Source organism: Schistocerca americana, chromosome 4 (genome assembly GCF_021461395.2).
Source record: "Schistocerca americana isolate TAMUIC-IGC-003095 chromosome 4, iqSchAmer2.1, whole genome shotgun sequence".
Lineage (NCBI taxonomy): Eukaryota > Metazoa > Arthropoda > Insecta > Orthoptera > Acrididae > Schistocerca > Schistocerca americana.
The window spans coordinates 238,723,378-238,742,521 of record NC_060122.1 but is presented as its reverse complement, the minus strand read 5'-3'; the positions used below and the strand labels follow the sequence as shown (position 1 = coordinate 238,742,521).

At 45.0% G+C, this 19,144-nt stretch overlaps 1 protein-coding gene across 1 annotated transcript in view; it reads left to right on the top strand.

The window, feature by feature from the left end:
- The window catches only part of LOC124613898 (synaptic vesicle glycoprotein 2C-like), a 157,342-nt gene that overhangs the window by 128,047 nt on the left and 10,151 nt on the right, over positions 1–19,144 (top strand). Inside the window, exons 9-10 of the mRNA XM_047142646.1 lie at positions 16,898–17,012; positions 17,135–17,294. Coding sequence (XP_046998602.1) covers positions 16,898–17,012; positions 17,135–17,294 — 275 coding nt within the window. The remainder of the gene's footprint in view (positions 1–16,897; positions 17,013–17,134; positions 17,295–19,144) is intronic.

Here is a 19,144-nt window from a genome sequence, read left to right as displayed (position 1 = left end):
CGCTATACGAGATTGGAATAATAGAGAATTGTGAAGGTGGTTTGATGAACCCTCTGCCAGGCACTTAAATGTGGTTTGCAGAGTATCCATATACATGAGACAAAAGTAGATAACATATTTGCAGATATAGGACTTGTTCAGTATGAATGCAGTTTAGAACTTAATACAAAACGTCATTTCCTGCCATATCAGTCGTGCTAGTGACACGTTATATAGTTTTCGGATGGATGTCAGTGGGAAAACCAAATTCACGTCAGTATTGGCAAGTCGTGGTTGTAGAGCAGGCTTTCTTCCGTCATACCTCTTCAGCTTCCTAACATTTACGCTCTAAGACAATGAATAAATAAATAAATAAGTAAACGACGCACCACGGAAGAGTTATGCAAACTGGTCTCAATTGATATTCATAAGGGTATGGGCGGAAAACGTAAAATTCTAAGCGTTGGCCGCCAGTGGAAGCGCAGTTTCACCGCTTAGCTGGCAGAGATAGAGACCGGGGGCATGTCGATACCTGGACATAAAGTCTTCTGCGGATTTCATTTAATGTATTTAGTTGAAGAGTAACTACGCCTCGAAGATAGGCGCGACAACAATATAAGCAGACGTGAAAATTTGGAGGCGACATGTAGTTGGGCTCAAAGAAGTCTGTTGGAATAACTGGCCAATCACTTGACATTTTAATAGGAGCATTGCCACTCCTCGACGATGTTGGAAGGAATGGGTTAATCATGGCCGAACACACTGCCAAGAAGGAAGCAGTCTACCTAGAGAAACGACAGAACGTGGGGACAAAGCAATAGTTAGGGAGGCGATCAAAGCCAAGCGTTCCTCATTAACATCGATGCAACGCGCAACTGGTGCTTCAGTAACCGCAAGGGCCCTTAATAAACGGCTCACAGAAAGGGGACTAAGCTCACGGTGCCATTTCCACCGAATACTGTTGACCTCCATCCAACAATAAGCCCGTTAGCAGTGGTTTCGGGCTCATTCGTACTGGAATCTCATTGACTGGATAGAAATTGTCTTCAGTGATGAGTCAAACTTCGAACTGAGCCTCGATGACCAGCAAAGACGTTCTGGAGACGCACCAAAAAGCAGTGGAATACCAACCCGATTGTCGCCCTCCATACGACCAGACAAACAGGAGTGATACTGTAGGGTGCGATTTCATTTCATAGCAGAATCATTCTGGTTGACATCCGCGGCACTTTTACAGCACAGCGGTACATCGACGATATTATTCGCCACGTTTTATTGCCTTTCATGGCAAACCATCATGGGCTTATAGACAAAACAAAGAAAGTTTTGCCTCACCTCGGTTCCGAGAGTTCCGGAACCTGTACAAAAAACTGGAATAGATATCAACATAAACATCATTTAGGCCCTTTTTATTGCTCATGAAAACCACACATTGCAAATTGTACCACCATGCAGCGAGACCTTCAGACGTGGTAGTCCAGATTTCTGTACACACTGGCATCGCTAATACCAAGTAGTACGTCCTCTTGTATTGATGCGTGCCTGTATTCGTCGTGACATACTATCCACAAGTTCATCAAGGCACTGTTGGTCCAGATTGTCCCACTCCTCAACGGCGATTCGGCGTAGACCCGTCAGAGTGGGTGGTGGGTCACGTCGCCCATAAACAGCCCTTTTCAATCAATCCCAGGTATGTTCGATAGGGTTCATGTCTGGAGAACATGCTGGCCACTCTAGTCGAGCGATGTCGTTATCCTGAAGGAAGTCATTCTCAAGATGTGTACTATGATGGCGCGAAATGTCGTCCAAGAAGACGAAAGCCTCGCCAATATGCTACCGATATGGTTGCAGTATCGGTCGGAGGATGGCATTCACTTATCGTACAGCCGTGACGGCGCCTTCTATGACCACCAGCGGCATACGTCGACCCCAGATAATGCCACCCCAAAACAGCAAGGAATCTCCACCTTGCTGCACTCGCTGGACAGTGTATCAAAAACGTTCAGCCTGACCGAGTTGCCTCAAAGTACGTCTCCGACGATTGTCCGGTTGAAGGCATATGCGACACTCTGTCGGTGAAGAGAACGTGATGCCAATCCTGAGCAGTCCATTCTTCATGTTGTTGAGCCCATCTGCACCGCGTTATGTGGTGTCGTGGTTGCAAGGATGGACCTCGCCATGGGCGTCGGGATTGAAGGTGCGCATCTTGCAGCCTATTGCGCACCGTTTGAGTCGTAACACGACGTCTTGTGGCTGCAGGAAAAGCATTATTCAGCATGGTAGCGTTTCTGTCAGGGTTCCTCCGAACCATAATCCGTACGTAGCTGTCATCCACTGCAGTAGTAGCCCTTTGGTTGCCTGAGAGAGGAATATCATTGACAGTTCCTGTCTTTTTGTAACTCCTCCATGTCTGATCAACATCGCTTTGGTTCACTCCGAGACGCCTGGACACTTTCCTTGTTGAGAGCCCTTCCTTGTACAAAGAAACAATGCGGACACGATCGAACCGCGGTACTGACTGTTTAGGCATGGTTGAACTACAGACAACACGAGCCCTGTACCTCCTTCCTGGTGGAATGACTGGAACTGATCGGCTGTCTGACCCCTCCGTCTAATTGGCGCTGCTAATGCATGGTTGTTTACATCTTTCGGCGGGTTTAGTGACATCTCTGAACAGTCAAAGGGACTGTGTCTGTAATACAATATCCACAGTTAACGTCCATCTTCAGGAGTTCTGGGAACCGGGACGATGCAAAACTTTTTTGGATGTGTGTACTTCGGCAAGATAATGCAAGCCGCTTTCTAGGGGTAACGTCTTTGATTATTAATCAAAATGTCGTTGGCCCCGGGCCCGAACCACGTCCTAACTTAAATTTCTTATAAAAAATTGTCAGGATTGCTGCATAAGAAGTTATTCTCGTTCAACCAACGGCCTTGTCAATGAGGGCGGAGGAGCAGACAGAAGTTCTGGAGCTCTCTTGTCGGGAAGATACGGAAGATTTCAATTAGCTTACATCGCAGGCAGGCAGAGAATCCGGAATCAGATATTGGGTTGTAAGGCATAGCCAGAAACGGACATAGACTCACATCACAGTTTGGAGGTGATGGAGAGTAGGCTGAGGTTTAAGAAACTAGTCAGGAAGAATAAATGCTTTGGGGTGAAAATGTCCCTAAAGGTGGAAAAATCAGCAATGATAAAAGGCATGAGGATTCAGAAGGCATCGCATTAAAAACATGTAATGTGTATCCATAAGGTATGCGGCCTGTAATTGAAAAAGTGTCATGATGATCTCTCCACTGGCAAGAGTTTCCGGTCCAGCCCCTCATCCCCTCATCTCTGGGAGGGGACTGTAAGGGGTAGGTGGCCATGAGAAAAAGATTGAATAATCAACGAAAGGATAACGTTCTACTAGTCAGCACGTCTAGTTTGAAGGTGATAGGAAACTACAAAATCGGACAAAGAAAATGCTAAGTTTCAATGTAGATGTGGTGGGGATCAGTGAAGTGGTATGGAATGACGACGTATTTCTGGACAGATGAGTGTAGCGTGATTATCAAGAGCAGCAGAAAATGGTGTAAAGGGAGTACTATTCGTTATGAATAGCAAGGTAGGGCAGAGAGTGGGTTACGGTAAACAGTTCAGTGATAGGATTATTGATAAAACAATTGGCAACAAACCTACAGCGACATCGATAGTTCAGGTATACATGCCCCCGTCGCAAGCAGAAGATGAAGAGATAGAGTAAGTGTATCAGGATGTTGTACAGGTAATTCAGTACGTAAAGGGAGATGAAAATATGGTCGTCGTGGGGGACAGGAATGCGGTTGAAGTGGAAGGAGTAGAAGAAAGGTATACGGGAGAATTTGGGCTTGGTACCACGAATGGGTACTGGGAGATGAAGAAGCTTGCACAGGATAGAGTAGCATGGAGATCTGCATCAAACCAGTCTCAGGACTGGAGACTACAGCAACAACAACCAAGAATGAGAGTGGAGGAGACTAATTGAGCTCTGCAATAAATTTCAAACAGTAATAGCGAATACCCTTTTCAAGAATCACGAAAAGAGGACGTATACTTTGTCAAGGTCGGGAGATACGGCACGATTTCAGTTACATTACATCACGGGTAGGAAGAGATTCCGTAAACATTTACTGAATTGTAAGGCGTAGCCAGGAGCAGACATAGACTCGCATCACAGTTTAGTAATGATGAAGAGTAGGCTGAAGTTTAAGTGACTAGTCAGTAGGAACAGATGCGCAAAGAGTCGAATAGGTAAGTATAAAGTATTGAAGATATACGATTGAAGTTCTCTGAGGCTACAATATTGCGATATTGAGTAGGTCAGTAGGCAGTTCCGTTGAAGATGAATGTACCTCCCTAAAAAGATCAACCACAAAAGTTGAAAAGAATAACTTAGGTGCAAGGGAGGTAACGGCGAACAATCATGAGTAACAGAAAAACGCATCAGTTAATCGACGAAAGAATGAAGTACAACAATGTTGTGAGAAATTCAGGAGTATAGAAATACAAGTCACTTAGGAATGAAATAAATAGGAAGTGCAGGGAAGGCTGCATCAAAATGTGAAGAAATTCAAAAAGAAATAATTGTTGGAAGGACTGAATCAGCGTAGAAAAGTCAAAACAACCTTCGGTGAAATGAAAAGCAGGAGTGTTAACATTAAGTGTGTAACGGGAAGTCCACTGTCAAATACAGAGGAGAAAGAGGTTAGGTGGAAAGAGTAGGCTAAAGGGCTCTGTGGGAGGAAAGAAACAGGAGTTAATGCAGAACAGATAGGTGATCCAATACTAGAATAAGAATTTGAAAGAGCTTTGGAAGACTTAAGATCGAGTAAGGTAGAAGGCATAGATAACATTCCATTAGAATTTCTCAAATCACTGAAGGAAGTGGCAGGAAATAGACTATTCACCTTGGTGTGTGCATGGTATGAGACTGTCGATAACCCAAGTTTCGAAAAAACATCATCCACACAAATGCGAGAGTTATCGCACAGTCAGCTTAACAGCTCATGCACCCAAGTTGTTGACGGGCATAATATACAGAAGAACGGAAAAGAACGTGAATGAAGTGTTAGATGACGATCAATTTGGCCTTAGGAAAGGTAAAGGCACCAGAGAGGTAATTCTGACGTTACGGTTGATAATGGAAGCAAGACCACAGAAAATACAAGACACGTTCATAGGATGTGTCGACCTCGATTAAGCGTTCCGCTATGTCAATAATACAAGTTGTTCGAAATTCTTAGAAAAATAGGGGTAAGTTTCAGGGAAAGACGGGTAATGTAGAATGTGTACAAGAACGAAGAGGAGATAATAAGAGTGGAAGATCAAGAACGAAGTAAGGGGTAAGATAGGGATGTAGTCTGTCGCCACTACTGTTCTACCTGTACACTGAAGAAGCAACGAGGGAGAATCAAAGAAATGTCCAAGAGCGAAATTAAAATTCAAGGTGAGAGGAAAGCAATAAGATTCGCTGATGACATTGCTATCCTCAGTGAAAGTGAAGAACAATAACAGGATCTGCTGAAAGGAATGAACAGTCTAATGAGTACAGAATAGCGACTGAGAGGAAATCGAAGAAAGATGAAAGTATTGACAAGTAGCAGAAATAAGAATAATGAGAAACTAAACATCAGCATTGGTGATCACGAAGTAGATGAAGTTAAGGAGTTCTTATACCTACGCAGCAAAATAACGCATCATGGACAGAGCAGAGGATATAAAATGCGGACTAGCTCTGGAAAAAAGGAAATTCATGGCTACGAGAAGACTACTGATATCAAACATCGGCCTTAATCTGAGGAAGAGAGTACTGAGAATGTACTTTTGGAGCAGGGCATTTCTGAGAATGTACGTTTGGAGTATATGGTAGTGAAACAGACTGTGGGAAAACCAGCGCAGAAAAGAAGCGAAGCATTTGAGATGTGGTGCTACAGAAGAACGTTTAAAATTAGGTGGACTGATAAGGTAAGAAATGAGGAGGTTCTACGGAGAATGGACATGGAAGGGAATATATGGAAATCACTGACATACGTTCCCTTCCTCTCTAATTCTTCGGAGGTCCTCCTCATCCCTTGCCAGTCCATAAGTATTACACTAAAAGCACCATGTCAGCATATCAGGATTGAAGACATTAATCTCGGAAGTACGGTTTCTTACGACGATACTAATTAAAATGGTTAGATTAGTGTACTACCTTTATTTCAGTGCAAAGAAAGATGCGAGTGTAGCCTGAAGTGAGAGCTGAAATTTTGTAATATAACTGTTTACACCTGTCACATATTCCAAGGCCGGCCGAAGTGGCCGTGCGGTTAAAGGCGCTGCAGTCTGGAACTGCAAGACCGCTACGGTCGCAGGTTCGAATCCTGCCTCGGGCATGGATGTTTGTGATGTCCTTAGGTTAGTTAGGTTTAACTAGTTCTAAGTTCTAGGGGACTAATAACCTCAGCATTTGAGTCCCATAGTGCTCAGAGCCATTTGAACTATTTTTGAACATATTCCAAGTAATGCATATCTGAGCCATCAGTTGTGCAAAAACATCTTTATTCTCTACCGGTTTGTGTCAAACAACCAAATAACCACGTTCGCAGGACTCATCACTGTACAACAGAGATGAAAGGTTTATTTGTACAACTGATGGCTCAGAGGTACATTTCTTGAAATGAGGGTATTTGTCAGTGCGATGCAGGCAGCAGCGTCCTTGGAGTATGAAACACAACGGTCGACGTTTGCTTATCAGCGTTACAAATCTCTCAGGCCGTTATCAAGAAGTGGAAAACATTTGGAGGCATGGAGCGGGAATGTTGCGTTGAGGAAGGTATTAGAGAACTCGTGCAACGAAAATTGATATTATGTTTCATGGATGGTGCTATTATCTTTTGTCTGATTTTCCAATTACGTCTGCAGAAAGAGAAGACTGTATCCATCGCATGTATGGCTAAAAGAAAGTAAAGCGTAAGGCAGTGTAAAGATATTAGGACGTGCATGAGATAAGCAAATGTTGGAACGAGTATAACCGTGGTAAACGGACTAAAAAGACACTAATCCGTGAGTGAATTCAATCACTGGAACTGAGCCAACAGGCGTTTTTTTTTTTTTTGCTCATCAGTCTACTGACTGGTTTGATGCGGCCCGCCACGAATTCCTTTCCTGTGCTAACCTCCTCATCTCAGAGTAGCACTTGCAACCTACGTCCTCTATTATTTGCTTGACGTATTCCAATCTCTGTCTTCCTCTACAGTTTTTGCCCACTACAGCTCCCTCTAGTACCATGGAAGTAATTCTCTCATGTCTTAGGAGATGTCCTATCATCCTGTCCTTTCTCCTTACCAGTGTTTTCCACATATTCCTTTCCTCTCCGATTCTGCGTAGAACCTCCTCATTCCTTACCTTATCAGTCCACCTAATTTTCAACATTCGTCTATAGCATCACATCTCAAATGCTTCGATTCTCTTCTGTTCCGGTTTTCCCACAGTCCATGTTTCACTACCATACAATGCTGTACTCCAGACGTACATCCTCAGAAATTTCTTCCTCAAATTAAGGCCGGTATTGGATATTAGTAGACTTCTCTTGGCCAGAAATGCCTTTTTTGCCATAGCGAGTCTGCTTTTGACGTCCTCCTTGCTCCGTCCGTCATTGGTTATTTTACTGCCTAGGTAGCAGAATTCCTTAACTTCATTGACTTCGTGACCATCAATCCTGATGTTAAGTTTCTCGCTGTTGTCATTTCTACTACTTCTCATTACCTTCGTCTCAAACCATACTGTGTACTCATTAGACTGTTCATTCCGTTCAGCAGATCATTTAATTCTTCTTCACTTTCACTCAGGATAGCAGTGTCATCAGCGAATCGTATCATTGATATCCTTTCACCTTGTATTTTAATTCCACTTCTGAACCTTTCTTTTATTTCCATCATTGCTTCCTCGATGTACAGATTGAAGAGTAGGGGCGAAAGGCTACAGGCTTGTCTTACACCCTTCTTAATACGAGCACTTCGTTCTTGATCGTCCACTCTTATTATTCCCTCTTGGTTGTTGTACATATTGTATATGACCCGTCTCTCCCTATAGCTTACCCCTACTTTTTTCAGAATCACGAACAGCTTGCATCATTTTATATTGTCGAACGCTTTTTCCAGGTCGACAAATCCTATGAAAGTGTCTTGATTTTTCTTTAGCCTTGCTTCCATTATTATCCGTAACGTCAGAATTGCCTCTCTCGTCCCTTTACTTTTCCTAAAGCCAAACTGATCGTCACCTAGCGCATTCTCATTTTTCTTTTCCATTCTTCTGTAGCCTACTGAAAAACCGCTTCTAAGACAGAGTGCCAGGTCTGTACTACAGGGTGGTCGGAAATTCTCGTTACAGACTTCTGGGACTTGTAGAGGGGAGTGAGCACATCGTATTTTGAATAGGAACCCATGTCTGGAAACGCCGTCCAACGAGACCACAGATCGTCAAAGTTATGGGCGCGGGCGTCTATTAATGTACGTATACGTGATTCCGTGATGGTGTTACAGACTTTCTAAGTTGACAGAAAACGATAAATGTATTAATTTGAAGTAAGGATCCCTGTACCGGAAACGAACGAGTCGGAAGTTATGAAGGAAAACCGTTCTGATACCCTTGACAGTTGAATACATATACCGGTTCTTGTGTTGCGAAGAGTGTAGGACTGGTAACTTCCAGTAGTTGTAGTGTGGACAAAAGCGAGAAAAATGTCCAATAAACGTGGGCTCTGAAGTGCGTACCTTAACAGCTGTGAACACTTGCTCAGTAGAGGAGATGTGTTTCACATTAGCGAAAATGAACGAGTGGTCATAGCTCCTCAGGTATGCAATTTAGAGCCCACGTTTACTGGACGTTTTTTCTCGTTTATGTCCACACTACCACTGTCAGAGGTATCAGAACGGTTTTCATTTATAACTTTCGACTCGTTCGTTTCCGGTACAGGGATCCTTACTTCAAATTAATACATTTATCGTTCTCCATCATACTAGAAAGTCTGTAACATCATCACGGAATCACCCCGTGTATACGTACATTTACAGACGCTCTCGTCTATAACTTTGGCGCTCTGTAGTCTCGTTGGATGACGTTTCCGGACATGGGTTCCTATTCAAAATACGATGTGCTCACTCCCCTATACAAGTCCCAGAAGTCTGTAACGGGAATTTCCAACCACCCTGTATGTGCAGGTTATCTAGGCTCCAGCCGAACCATAAAAATTTCGAGTTTAAAATATATGTACATAGCCTACTTATATTAATGTGGCCCCCTCTCTAAAGTCTGCATAACCACTATTTGCAGCGCAAACCGTCACGAGATATGCAGGAGGAGAGTCATTGATGTTATGGAAGGTACTGACAGGAATGTGGAGCTATGGCGGCTCCGATGCCGAGGTCAGCTGCGCTAGGTTTCTCGCTTGAGGAGCCATGGCGCGAACAGCCTGATCGAGATGGTCCCACAAATTCTCGATTGGTAGTTTGATGGCAGAGGGAGAACGGCGAACTCATCCTGCTGCTCTTCGAACCCCGCACGTACTCTGTGAGGTGACATGTCGCTTTATAATTTTGAAAAATGCCACTGCCGTCGGGAAACATGGTCGTCATGAAGGAGTATATGTAGTCTGCAACCATGGTGCCTTGTACCAGCTCCACTGGACCTATGTACGCCCACGTGAATGCTTCCCAGGGAATAATGGAACCGCCGACAGCTCGTCTCCGTCCCGCAGTACAGGTGCCAAGCAGCTGTTCCCTTGGGAGACGCCCACCCACTGGCACAATAAAAAAGGTATCGGGATACACCAGACCATGCAACGCCCTGACACTGCGCCAACGTCCAGTGTCGATGGTCACATGGCCATTTCGTCCGTCATTGCCGATGCCTTGGTGTTAACATTGGCACATGCGAGGGTCGTGGATGTGGAAGTCCATCGTTAGCTGTGTTCGGCGCATTGTGCGTTCAGACATCCTTGTACTCTGCCCAACATTAAAGTCTGACGTTAGTTACGCCACAGTTCCCAGCCTGTCCTTTTTTTACCAGTCTGCCCAGCCTGCGACGTCCGACATCTGTAATGAGGAGGGCCGCCCACCCCCTCGACATCTGGTCGTGGGCTCACCTTGGTTTCGCCACGTGTTGAAGACACTTACCATAGCATTGCTCTACCGCCCGACTAGTCGTGCGGCTTCCGAAATGCTCGTGCGGAGACTCCGGGCCATCACAATCTGCCTCGGTCAAACTCAGATAGATCGCGCACCTTCCCCGTTCTGTGCACAGATAACAAGCTCACTGATGCTACATGCACCGTGCGTGTGTGTGACTGCCAATCATTCCTCGCCAGGTGTCTGTGCTATCGTCTAGACGTGTTAATGCCGATAGTAGGTCGATGGTCATAATGTTCCGGCTCATCAATATATGGCCCGTGGTGCACCACAGTTACCTCAGCTCCGGTTTTGGATAGCACCATTTTGTCATGCACTGTATACTTTAACCGTGTATACTTTAACCATCACAGTATGATAATTAGTTTACTGTCTACTTTTAAACTTGCGACTAAGTTTTTCCATTCGTCGCTGAAGTTTGTTTGCCCTAGAGACAAACTACACAAGGCCATCAGTAAAACTAAGGTGTTTCAGATAGGTTCCGATAACATATTTTGGTTTCCCCAGTTTAAGGATCTCAAAATTTCTTCTGTGGATGTTGAGAAGAGATTTTATGTTATGAAAACTCTTTGCCTGACTCGTTTGCAGCTTAAAATTTTCCATTACTTAAAATGATCCAATGTACTATATTCAGCTGTACAGCTCGCTCGTTCATTTCCATGATCAAAGTCTGTTTTTTCCTTGTGAATGGTGCTTGATAATTTTAGTCAATATCTTGCACGTTGAAACCAGAGGCACAGACTTGTAATTTTTAAGGTCTTGTCTTCTCCTTTCTTGTGAAGAAAAATAATTACAGTGTTATTCTAGTTTCTGGGAATCGAATTATTTTGCAGACTTCTAATTTCTTTCATATAGTTTGCTCCAGCTCTAACCATTTCGTTGTATAATCTCCCTTGCCGGCCGAAGTGGCCGAGCGGTTAAAGGCGCTACAGTGTGGAACCGCACGACCGCTCCGGTCGCAGGTTCGAATCCTGCCTGGGGCATGGATGTGTGTGATGTCCTTAGCTTAGTTAGGTTTAAGTAGTTCTAAGTTCTAGGGGACTTATGACCACAGCAGTTGAGTCCCATAGTGCTCAGAGCCAGTTGAACCATTTTATAATCTCCCAGTGGCATTCTTTGTTCGTATCTCGAATGACCTTATGTACGTCATCTGATATTACCTCCAGCATCACATTATTTTCATTATTATTTACCCATGTTTCTCATTCGACTCTTAAACTACACTAACATTTTACGAAATCTTGGAATACTTATAAATTATCTCACTGTTTCAGTTAAAATGGCATCTGCCATATTCATTAGTGTACACTCATGTTCTGAAAAATACAAAGAAAAAAAATACGTTGAACGACTAGAGACAGGACGTTTGTATTCACATGCCATGTGCAGAAATTGTTAGCTTTTGAACCCTGTCGGCCCTCGGGTTCAAGGTCGACATCGATATCGCAGCGCAACAGCACCTACGGTAAAACGTGCCTGCGGCTCTCGTTGTCGATATAAACCGAAGGTAAAGTGTGACTTGAGCAGATGTGCAGGATACCTCACAGACGTATGCGTGAACTATACCGTCAAATCAGTGAGCTTGGAAGAGGACGCGTTATTGGCACGAGAGACTATGATGCATCCATCCGGAAAATTGCTGCTCTTGTGGGACGAAGCATCTCGGCAGCGCAACAGGTGTGTGCAGAATGGTTCATGGAAGGTCATAGAACACGCCGAGATGCGTCAGGTCACACCACCCAGACTCCAACTCTCCCCACCCCCCCCTCACCGGCTCCTCCCGAGAAGATCGACGCCTTTCAGGACAAGTCTGCGACCTCATCAGCTCTGGTGCAACACACTCTTACACTATCAGGGCTGTCAGTTCTTAGCCATTTATTATAACATCGGTTAGGTGCACGCCGTCCACTTCTTCGCCTACTTTTGACGAATGCGCAGAAACTTGGCAGACGGCAGTGGTATGTGGAACGACATCACTGGCGACAGGAATGGCATCCCACATTTTGGTTCGCTGCAGACAGGGGGAGCGGCATCACAGTGACTGCATTTGCACAAGACATACAGATCCAACTGAGCGCCTTATGGTGAGGGCTGTTATGGGTATAACCACAAATCGCACATGGTGAATGTCCAGGTCACTGTGACCAGTGTGACCTACGTGGATGACATCCTGCGATCCGCATCCATTCCCTTTCTGCACAGCACTCCAGACGCCATTATTCATCAAGGCAATGCACGATCGCATGCTGCTGTACGAACACGTGCCTTCTAGTTATCTGTCCCGCGAGATCACCAGACTTGTCGCCAATAGAAAATGTGTGGGATGTGGTGAAACTACGGTTGCTTCACTGTCACCCAATGTCAACCACTATAGACGGACTTTGGGTTCAGGTGAAAGCGACACGGAACAAGTTATCAGGCAGGGCCCATGGCACAACCTGTACCTACTTGGCAGTTCATACTGAACAAGGAAATGATCATTTCTGCAGAACATACTAATATACGTATCCTGTGAATATGAACGTCCTGCTTCTAGTCGTTCAGGATGTTCCGTTTTTCCTGAACATGAGTGTAATTTAGTTTGTAGCCATCATAAGTTTTGGTTTTGTTTTCTATACACTTTTATTGTTTAAATAATTTCCAGTATATCATCTCACATCCTCACGAACGTATTTACGAATGGTTTCACTTCATCCAGTAGAGCCGGCCGGGGTGGCCGAGCGGTTCTAGGCGCTACAGTCTGGAACCGCGCGACCGCTACGGTCGCAGGTTCGAATCCTGCCTCTGGCATGGGTGTGTGTGATGTCCTTAGGTTAGTTAGGTTTAAGTAGTTTTAAGTTCTAGGGGACTGATGACTTTAGAAGTTAAGTCCCATAGTGCTCAGAGCCATTCGAACCATTCATCCAGTAGATGCGCTCTTGTTCGTGCTATCTGTTACCCGAAGCTGTTCTCTCCTCTCTAATAGATACCACGTTCCGTGCGGGATTTCCTTCGCTTTTGCTTTAGTCATTCCTGCTGCTTATTTTCGTTTTGCATACGTACAGTACATTTACTGAATAATAGCCCCTTTCATCTGTGTCTAATCTACATTTTCTAGGTTAATGAACTTGTTAGTTAATATTATTTGTTATATCTCAGCCGCGTGGGATTAGCTGAGCGGTCTGAGGCGCTGCAGTCATGGACTGTGCGGCTGATCCCGGCGTAGGTTCGAGTCCTCCCTCGGGCATGGGTATGTGTTTGTCCTTAGGATAATTTAGTTTAAATAGTGTGTAAGCTTAGGCACTGATGACCTTAGCAGTTAAGCCCCATAAGATTTCACACACATTTTGTTATATCTCAATATTCATTGATAAATTTTCATGGGTTACATTTACGATTTCCAAGCCAATAAGTCTTTTTCTTTCTAACTTCGTATCGATTTTTACTCAGCACCTTGAGAATCTATGATCATTTTCTATTCAGAATTGATCTGCAACATCTTTCGCGATGATAAACGCTAGTGTTGTTTGGTACGCTGATACATCCTCCAGCTTCCACGTATGCACAATTGTACCATGGCAGAGTATTTGCGTATCTGAACAACGAATGCACTTGTAAAACGCAAAAAAACGGGTACTAAATTGGGCGAGATGGATCTTTAGGTGAAAGGACTGGTAAATATGTCGCATGCCCCATGACATGTCTTTGTCCCGTACCAGGGCACTTATCTCAGAAGCAGACATTCCAGACAAATACACTACAAAATTTCAACTGATATATTAGATATTATTATATATTATATATGCATTGAAGAGCCAAAGAAACTGATACACCTGCCTACTAACAAGGGAACCTCCCCATCGCACCCCCCTCAGATTTGGTTATAAGTGGATAGGCCTTGAAAAACTGAACACAGATCAATCGAGAAAACAGGAAGAAGTTGTGTGGAACTATGAAAAAAATAAGCAAAATATACATACTGAGTAGTCCATGGCAAGACAGGCAACTTCAACGACATTATGAGCTCAGTAGCGCCGTGGTCCCGTGGTTAGCGTGAGCAGCCGCGGAGCGAGAGATCCTTGGTTCAAGTCTTCCCTCGAGTGAAAAGTTTAATTTTTTATTTTCAGACAATTATTGTCTGACAAATTCTTATGTTTTCATCACTTTTTGGGAGTGATTATCACATACACAAGAAAACCTAAATCAGGCAAGGTAGAAGAATCTTTTTACCTATTCGCCAAGTGTGCAAGCTAGGTGGGTCGACAACATATTCCTGTCATGTGATGCACATGCCGTCACCAGTGTCGTATAGAATATACCAGACATGTTTTCCTGTGGAGGAATCGGTTGACCTATGACCTTGCGATCAAATGTTTTCGGTTCCCATTGGAGAGGCACGTCCTTTCGTCTACTAATCGCATGGTTTTGCGGTGCGGTCGCAAAACACAGACACTAAACTTATTACAGTGAACAGAGACGTCAATGAACGAACGGACAGATCATAACTTCGCGAAAATAAAAAAAATTAAAATTTTAACTCGAGTGAAGACTTGACCCAAGGACCCCTAGTTCCGCAGCTGCTCACTCAAACCACAGGACCACGGCGCTCCTGTGCTCACATGATCCTCGATGTTGCCTATCTTGCGCATGGACTACTCAGTTTGTATATTTTGCTTATTTTTTTCATAGTTCCACACAACTTCTTCCTGTTTTCTCGATTGATCTGTGTTCAGTTTTTTCAAGGCCTATCCACTGTGCCAACTTATAACTAAATCTGAGGGGGGTGCGATGGGGAGGTTCCCTTGTTAGTACAGGGTCCCCGCGAGCACGCGGAACTGCCGCAACACGACGTGGCATGGACTCGATTAATGTCTGAAGTAGTGCTGGAGGGAACTGACACCATGAGTCGTGGAGGGCTGTCCATAAATCAGTAAGAGTGCGGGTGGGTGGAGATCTCTTCTGAACAACACATTGCAAGGCATCCCAGATATGCTCAGTTATGTTCATGCGTGGGGAGTTTGTTGGCCAGCGGAAGTGTTTAAACTCAGAACAGTGTTACTGGAGACACACTGTAGCAATTATAGACGTTTGGGGTGTAGCATTGCCCTGGTGGAATTGCCCAAGTACCTCGGAATGCACAGTGGATATGAATGGATGCAGGTGATCACATAGGGTGCTTACGTACATGACACACGTCAGAGTCGTATCTAGACGTATCGGGGGTCCCATACTGCTCCAACTGCACACACCCCACATCATTACAGAACCCCCACCAACTTTAACAGTCCCCTGCTGACATGCAGGACACAGGGTTTCATGAGGTTGTCTCCATACCCGTAGACGTCCATCCGCTCGATACAATTTGAAACGAGACTCGTCCGACCAGGAAACATCTTTCCAGCCATCAAGAGTCCAATGTCGGTGTTGACGGGACAATGTAAGGCGGAAAGCTTTGTGTCGTGCAATCAAGGGTACACGAGTGGCCTTTCGGAACCGAAAACTCATATCGATGATGTTTCTTTGAATAATTCGCACGCTGGCACTTGCTGATGGCCCAGCATTGAAATCTGCACCAATTTGCGGAAGGACTGAACTTCTATCAGGTTGAACGCTTCAGTCATCGTTGGTCCCGTTCTTGCAGGATCTTTTTCCGGCCGCAGCGATATCGGAGATTTGATGTTTTAGCGTATTCGTAATATTCACGGTACACTCGTGAAATGGTTGTGTGGGAAAATCCCCACTTCATCGCTACCTCGGAGAAGCTGTATTCCATCGCTTGTGCGACGACTATAACACCATGTGCATATTCACTTAAGTCTTGGTAACCTGCCATTGTAGCAGCAGTAATATACCTAACAACTGCGCCACTAATTTTTTCTCTTATACAGGTTTTGCCGACCTTAGCGCCGTATTCCACCTGTTTACGTATCTCTGTATTTGAATACGCATGCCTATAGCTGTTTCTTTGGCGCTTTAGTGTATATGCTGCCCGTTTCGGTTCATTTAACCATGTTCACACTATACAGACATAAGAGTGTGAAACTTCCTGGCAGATTAAGACTGTGTGCTCGACCGAGACTCGAACTCGGGACCTTTGCCTTTCGCGGGCAAGTGCTCTACCATCTGAGCTACCGAAGCACGACTCACGCCCGGTCCTCACAGCTTTACTCCTGCCAGTATCTCGTCTCTTACCTTCCAAACTTTACAGAAGCTCCGCTGCAGAGTGAAAATCTCATTCTGGAAACATCCACCAGGCTGTGGTTAAGCCATGTCTCCGCAATATCCTTTCTTTCAGGAGTGCTAGTTCTGCAAGCTTCGCAGGAGAGCTTCTGTAAAGTTTGGAACGTAGGAGACGAGATACTGGCAGAAGTAAAGCTGTGAGGACCGGGCGTGAGTCGTGTTTCGGTAACTCAGATGGTAGAGCACTTGCCCGCGAAAGGCAAAGGTCCCGAGTTCGAGTCTCGGTCGGGCACACAGTTTTAATCTGCCAGGAAGTCTCTTATCAGCACACACTCCGCTGCAGAGTGAAAATCTCATTCTGGATAAGAGTGTGAGTTTATCGGTGCTGCAATGCGTCTGTTTGTACTGATGGTTCATCTGTGACGCTTCGGCATTAATTGGCTGACACGTTCTGTCCATTCGACTAAACTTACCTAAAAGGTATCTTTCATAATAAGAGGAAGGAGGCACGTCATCTTGTAGTATACAGAAAACTCTCTACGCCAGTGACTTAGGTACTGTAATTTTTCAGACAGTGGCCAACAGCCGACTTTACATCAACTCTATTATCGTGGGTGTGGTGTCTGCGTTGGGCTACAGCTGCGCGGGCCAGTTCGTCAACTGGCTGGGCTACCGAACTCTGATGAGTGAGTACCAACGACGGCCAGCGCGTATTGAGGCGTTTGCTAAGCCAGCGGTTTTTTAAAACTAACCACAGTTACTCAGGTGTGAGATTAGGATGAACTGAGGTGGTGTGTGTCTCTCGCAGTGATCTGCTTCTTCTCGAGTGGAGCTTTCGGCATCGGAGTCCAGTGGTCGACCAACACCGACCTGACGCTGGCCATGCTGTCGCTGTACCTGGCGCTCGTCGGCATCTGCTCCACCTGCATGATGGGCGTCGTCGTCACCATATTCCCCACATCTCTAAGGTACGCTGGTGATAATACGCGGCAGAGAAACAAGAACGGTGGAGTATTTCGTTAAAAGAATTTTGCTATGAAGACCAGTTAAATGAAAACCGAACGCCTGTCACAACGGGACATGGTTCCATTGAGAAGAAATCACTGCACGCCTTAAGACATACACCCATTCAAAGACGAGACGATCAGTTCCTCTTTCGTAAAATGCGGGCTGCAGCTCATTGACCCACATGTTGGATCCACTCTTGCACTTCCTCGTCCGACTGAAAGCGACATTCATACGTGTCTTTCTTCAGGCCACCAAAGACGTGACAATCACACGGCGAAAGATCCGTGCTGTACGAAGAAAATGCCACCGTCTCCGAAAGAAATTGCAGAAGCATAATAACCTTCGATTGGCAGTGTGAGGCCGGGCGTTACCAAGAAACAGGATGATTCCGCCCGACTGAATTCCCGGACGAAGAAGTGCACGGGCGGGTGTGGTTGTTGATCTGTCAGCGACCGGCCGCGTTCTGCAAAAAAGGAATTGATCGTCTCGTCTTCCAGTGGGATAAATGTCTTGACACCGTGGTGATCCCGTTGTGGCGGGTGTTCGATTTCATTTGACTGCTCATTATATTTTGCAATAAGTTGTAGCACACTGAATGTGTATAGGAGAGGCCTCAAAAAGGAGGTTGCACATTATCATGACAGACCAGGTAACTTTTATTGAATGCTGCACTACGCTTCACAGTCACACACATACGTAACGCTATTTTTCAGTACAGTTACCAAGTCTCTGTTAGCAACGGACGGAACGTTTTACCAATCGTCGAATTCCCCGACCATAAAAATCCGTAATTTCGACATGTTTCCGTTCGAAAACATCTGTGTGAACGTTCTTAGGGTTGGAAAATCTCTTTTCTCTCACAACGTTTTTCAGCTTGCCGAAAAGACGAAGTGCCTGGTGCAGGATCTTGACTTCCAGATGGGCGCCACAGACGTCTGTGCGAAAAAGGGCAAATTATTGGACCATTTCTGTACGTTTGGCCGTGACATTGAGTCGTATCCGTATACCGCCAGAAATTAACGATTAGTCCTTCAGGAATTGAGACGTTTGGCACAATAATTGTGCTTTCCTGCGTCGTACTTCAAATCTGGTGTTTATTTCTGTTTGCCTCGCCATTTCAATTGTAGCTGTGATGAACCTGTTAATCACACCGCAGCAGAACTGTGTCTGCCGGGAACCTGTGACAGATACTCTCTTCTGTCAAAGAGTCAATCTTGTTGTGCAATGGTCTTAGCGTCGGACCACGCACGTAACTTACTTTGTGAAGTGCCTACGTAATATCGTGCGAGATTGTCCACGTGTTAAGGCACTATATTTACGTCCGAGAGGACTAGGATTAAAATCCCCTTGTTGTCATCCTAATTCAGAATCTCTATGTCTCCCTCATCACTTGAGGTGAATATTGAATCGTTACGTACCCTTCCACCATCGTTCTACAGGCTGAGCGAGTGTTCCAAACACGGCGTCGTGATAATTGACCCCCACCCTTTTTTCCTCTTTTCATAAACTCGCGGTGCCATTAACTGTGAAACAAAACTCGAAAATTTTTCAGTGTGCAAGGGATTAAGCTGTAGAGAGGAACATAACGCGTCCGTATCTCCCGCTATCGAGGTCGTAAGACCGGGTTCGATTCCCGGCGGGGTCAGGGATTTTCTCTGCCTCGTGATGACTGGGCGTTGTGTGATGTCCTTAGTTAGGTTTAGGTAGTTCTAAGTTCTAGGGGACTGATGACCATAGATGTTAAGTCCAATAGTGCTTAGAGCCATTTGAACCATTTTGAGGTCGTAAGAGATAATCAGTGAAAACACAT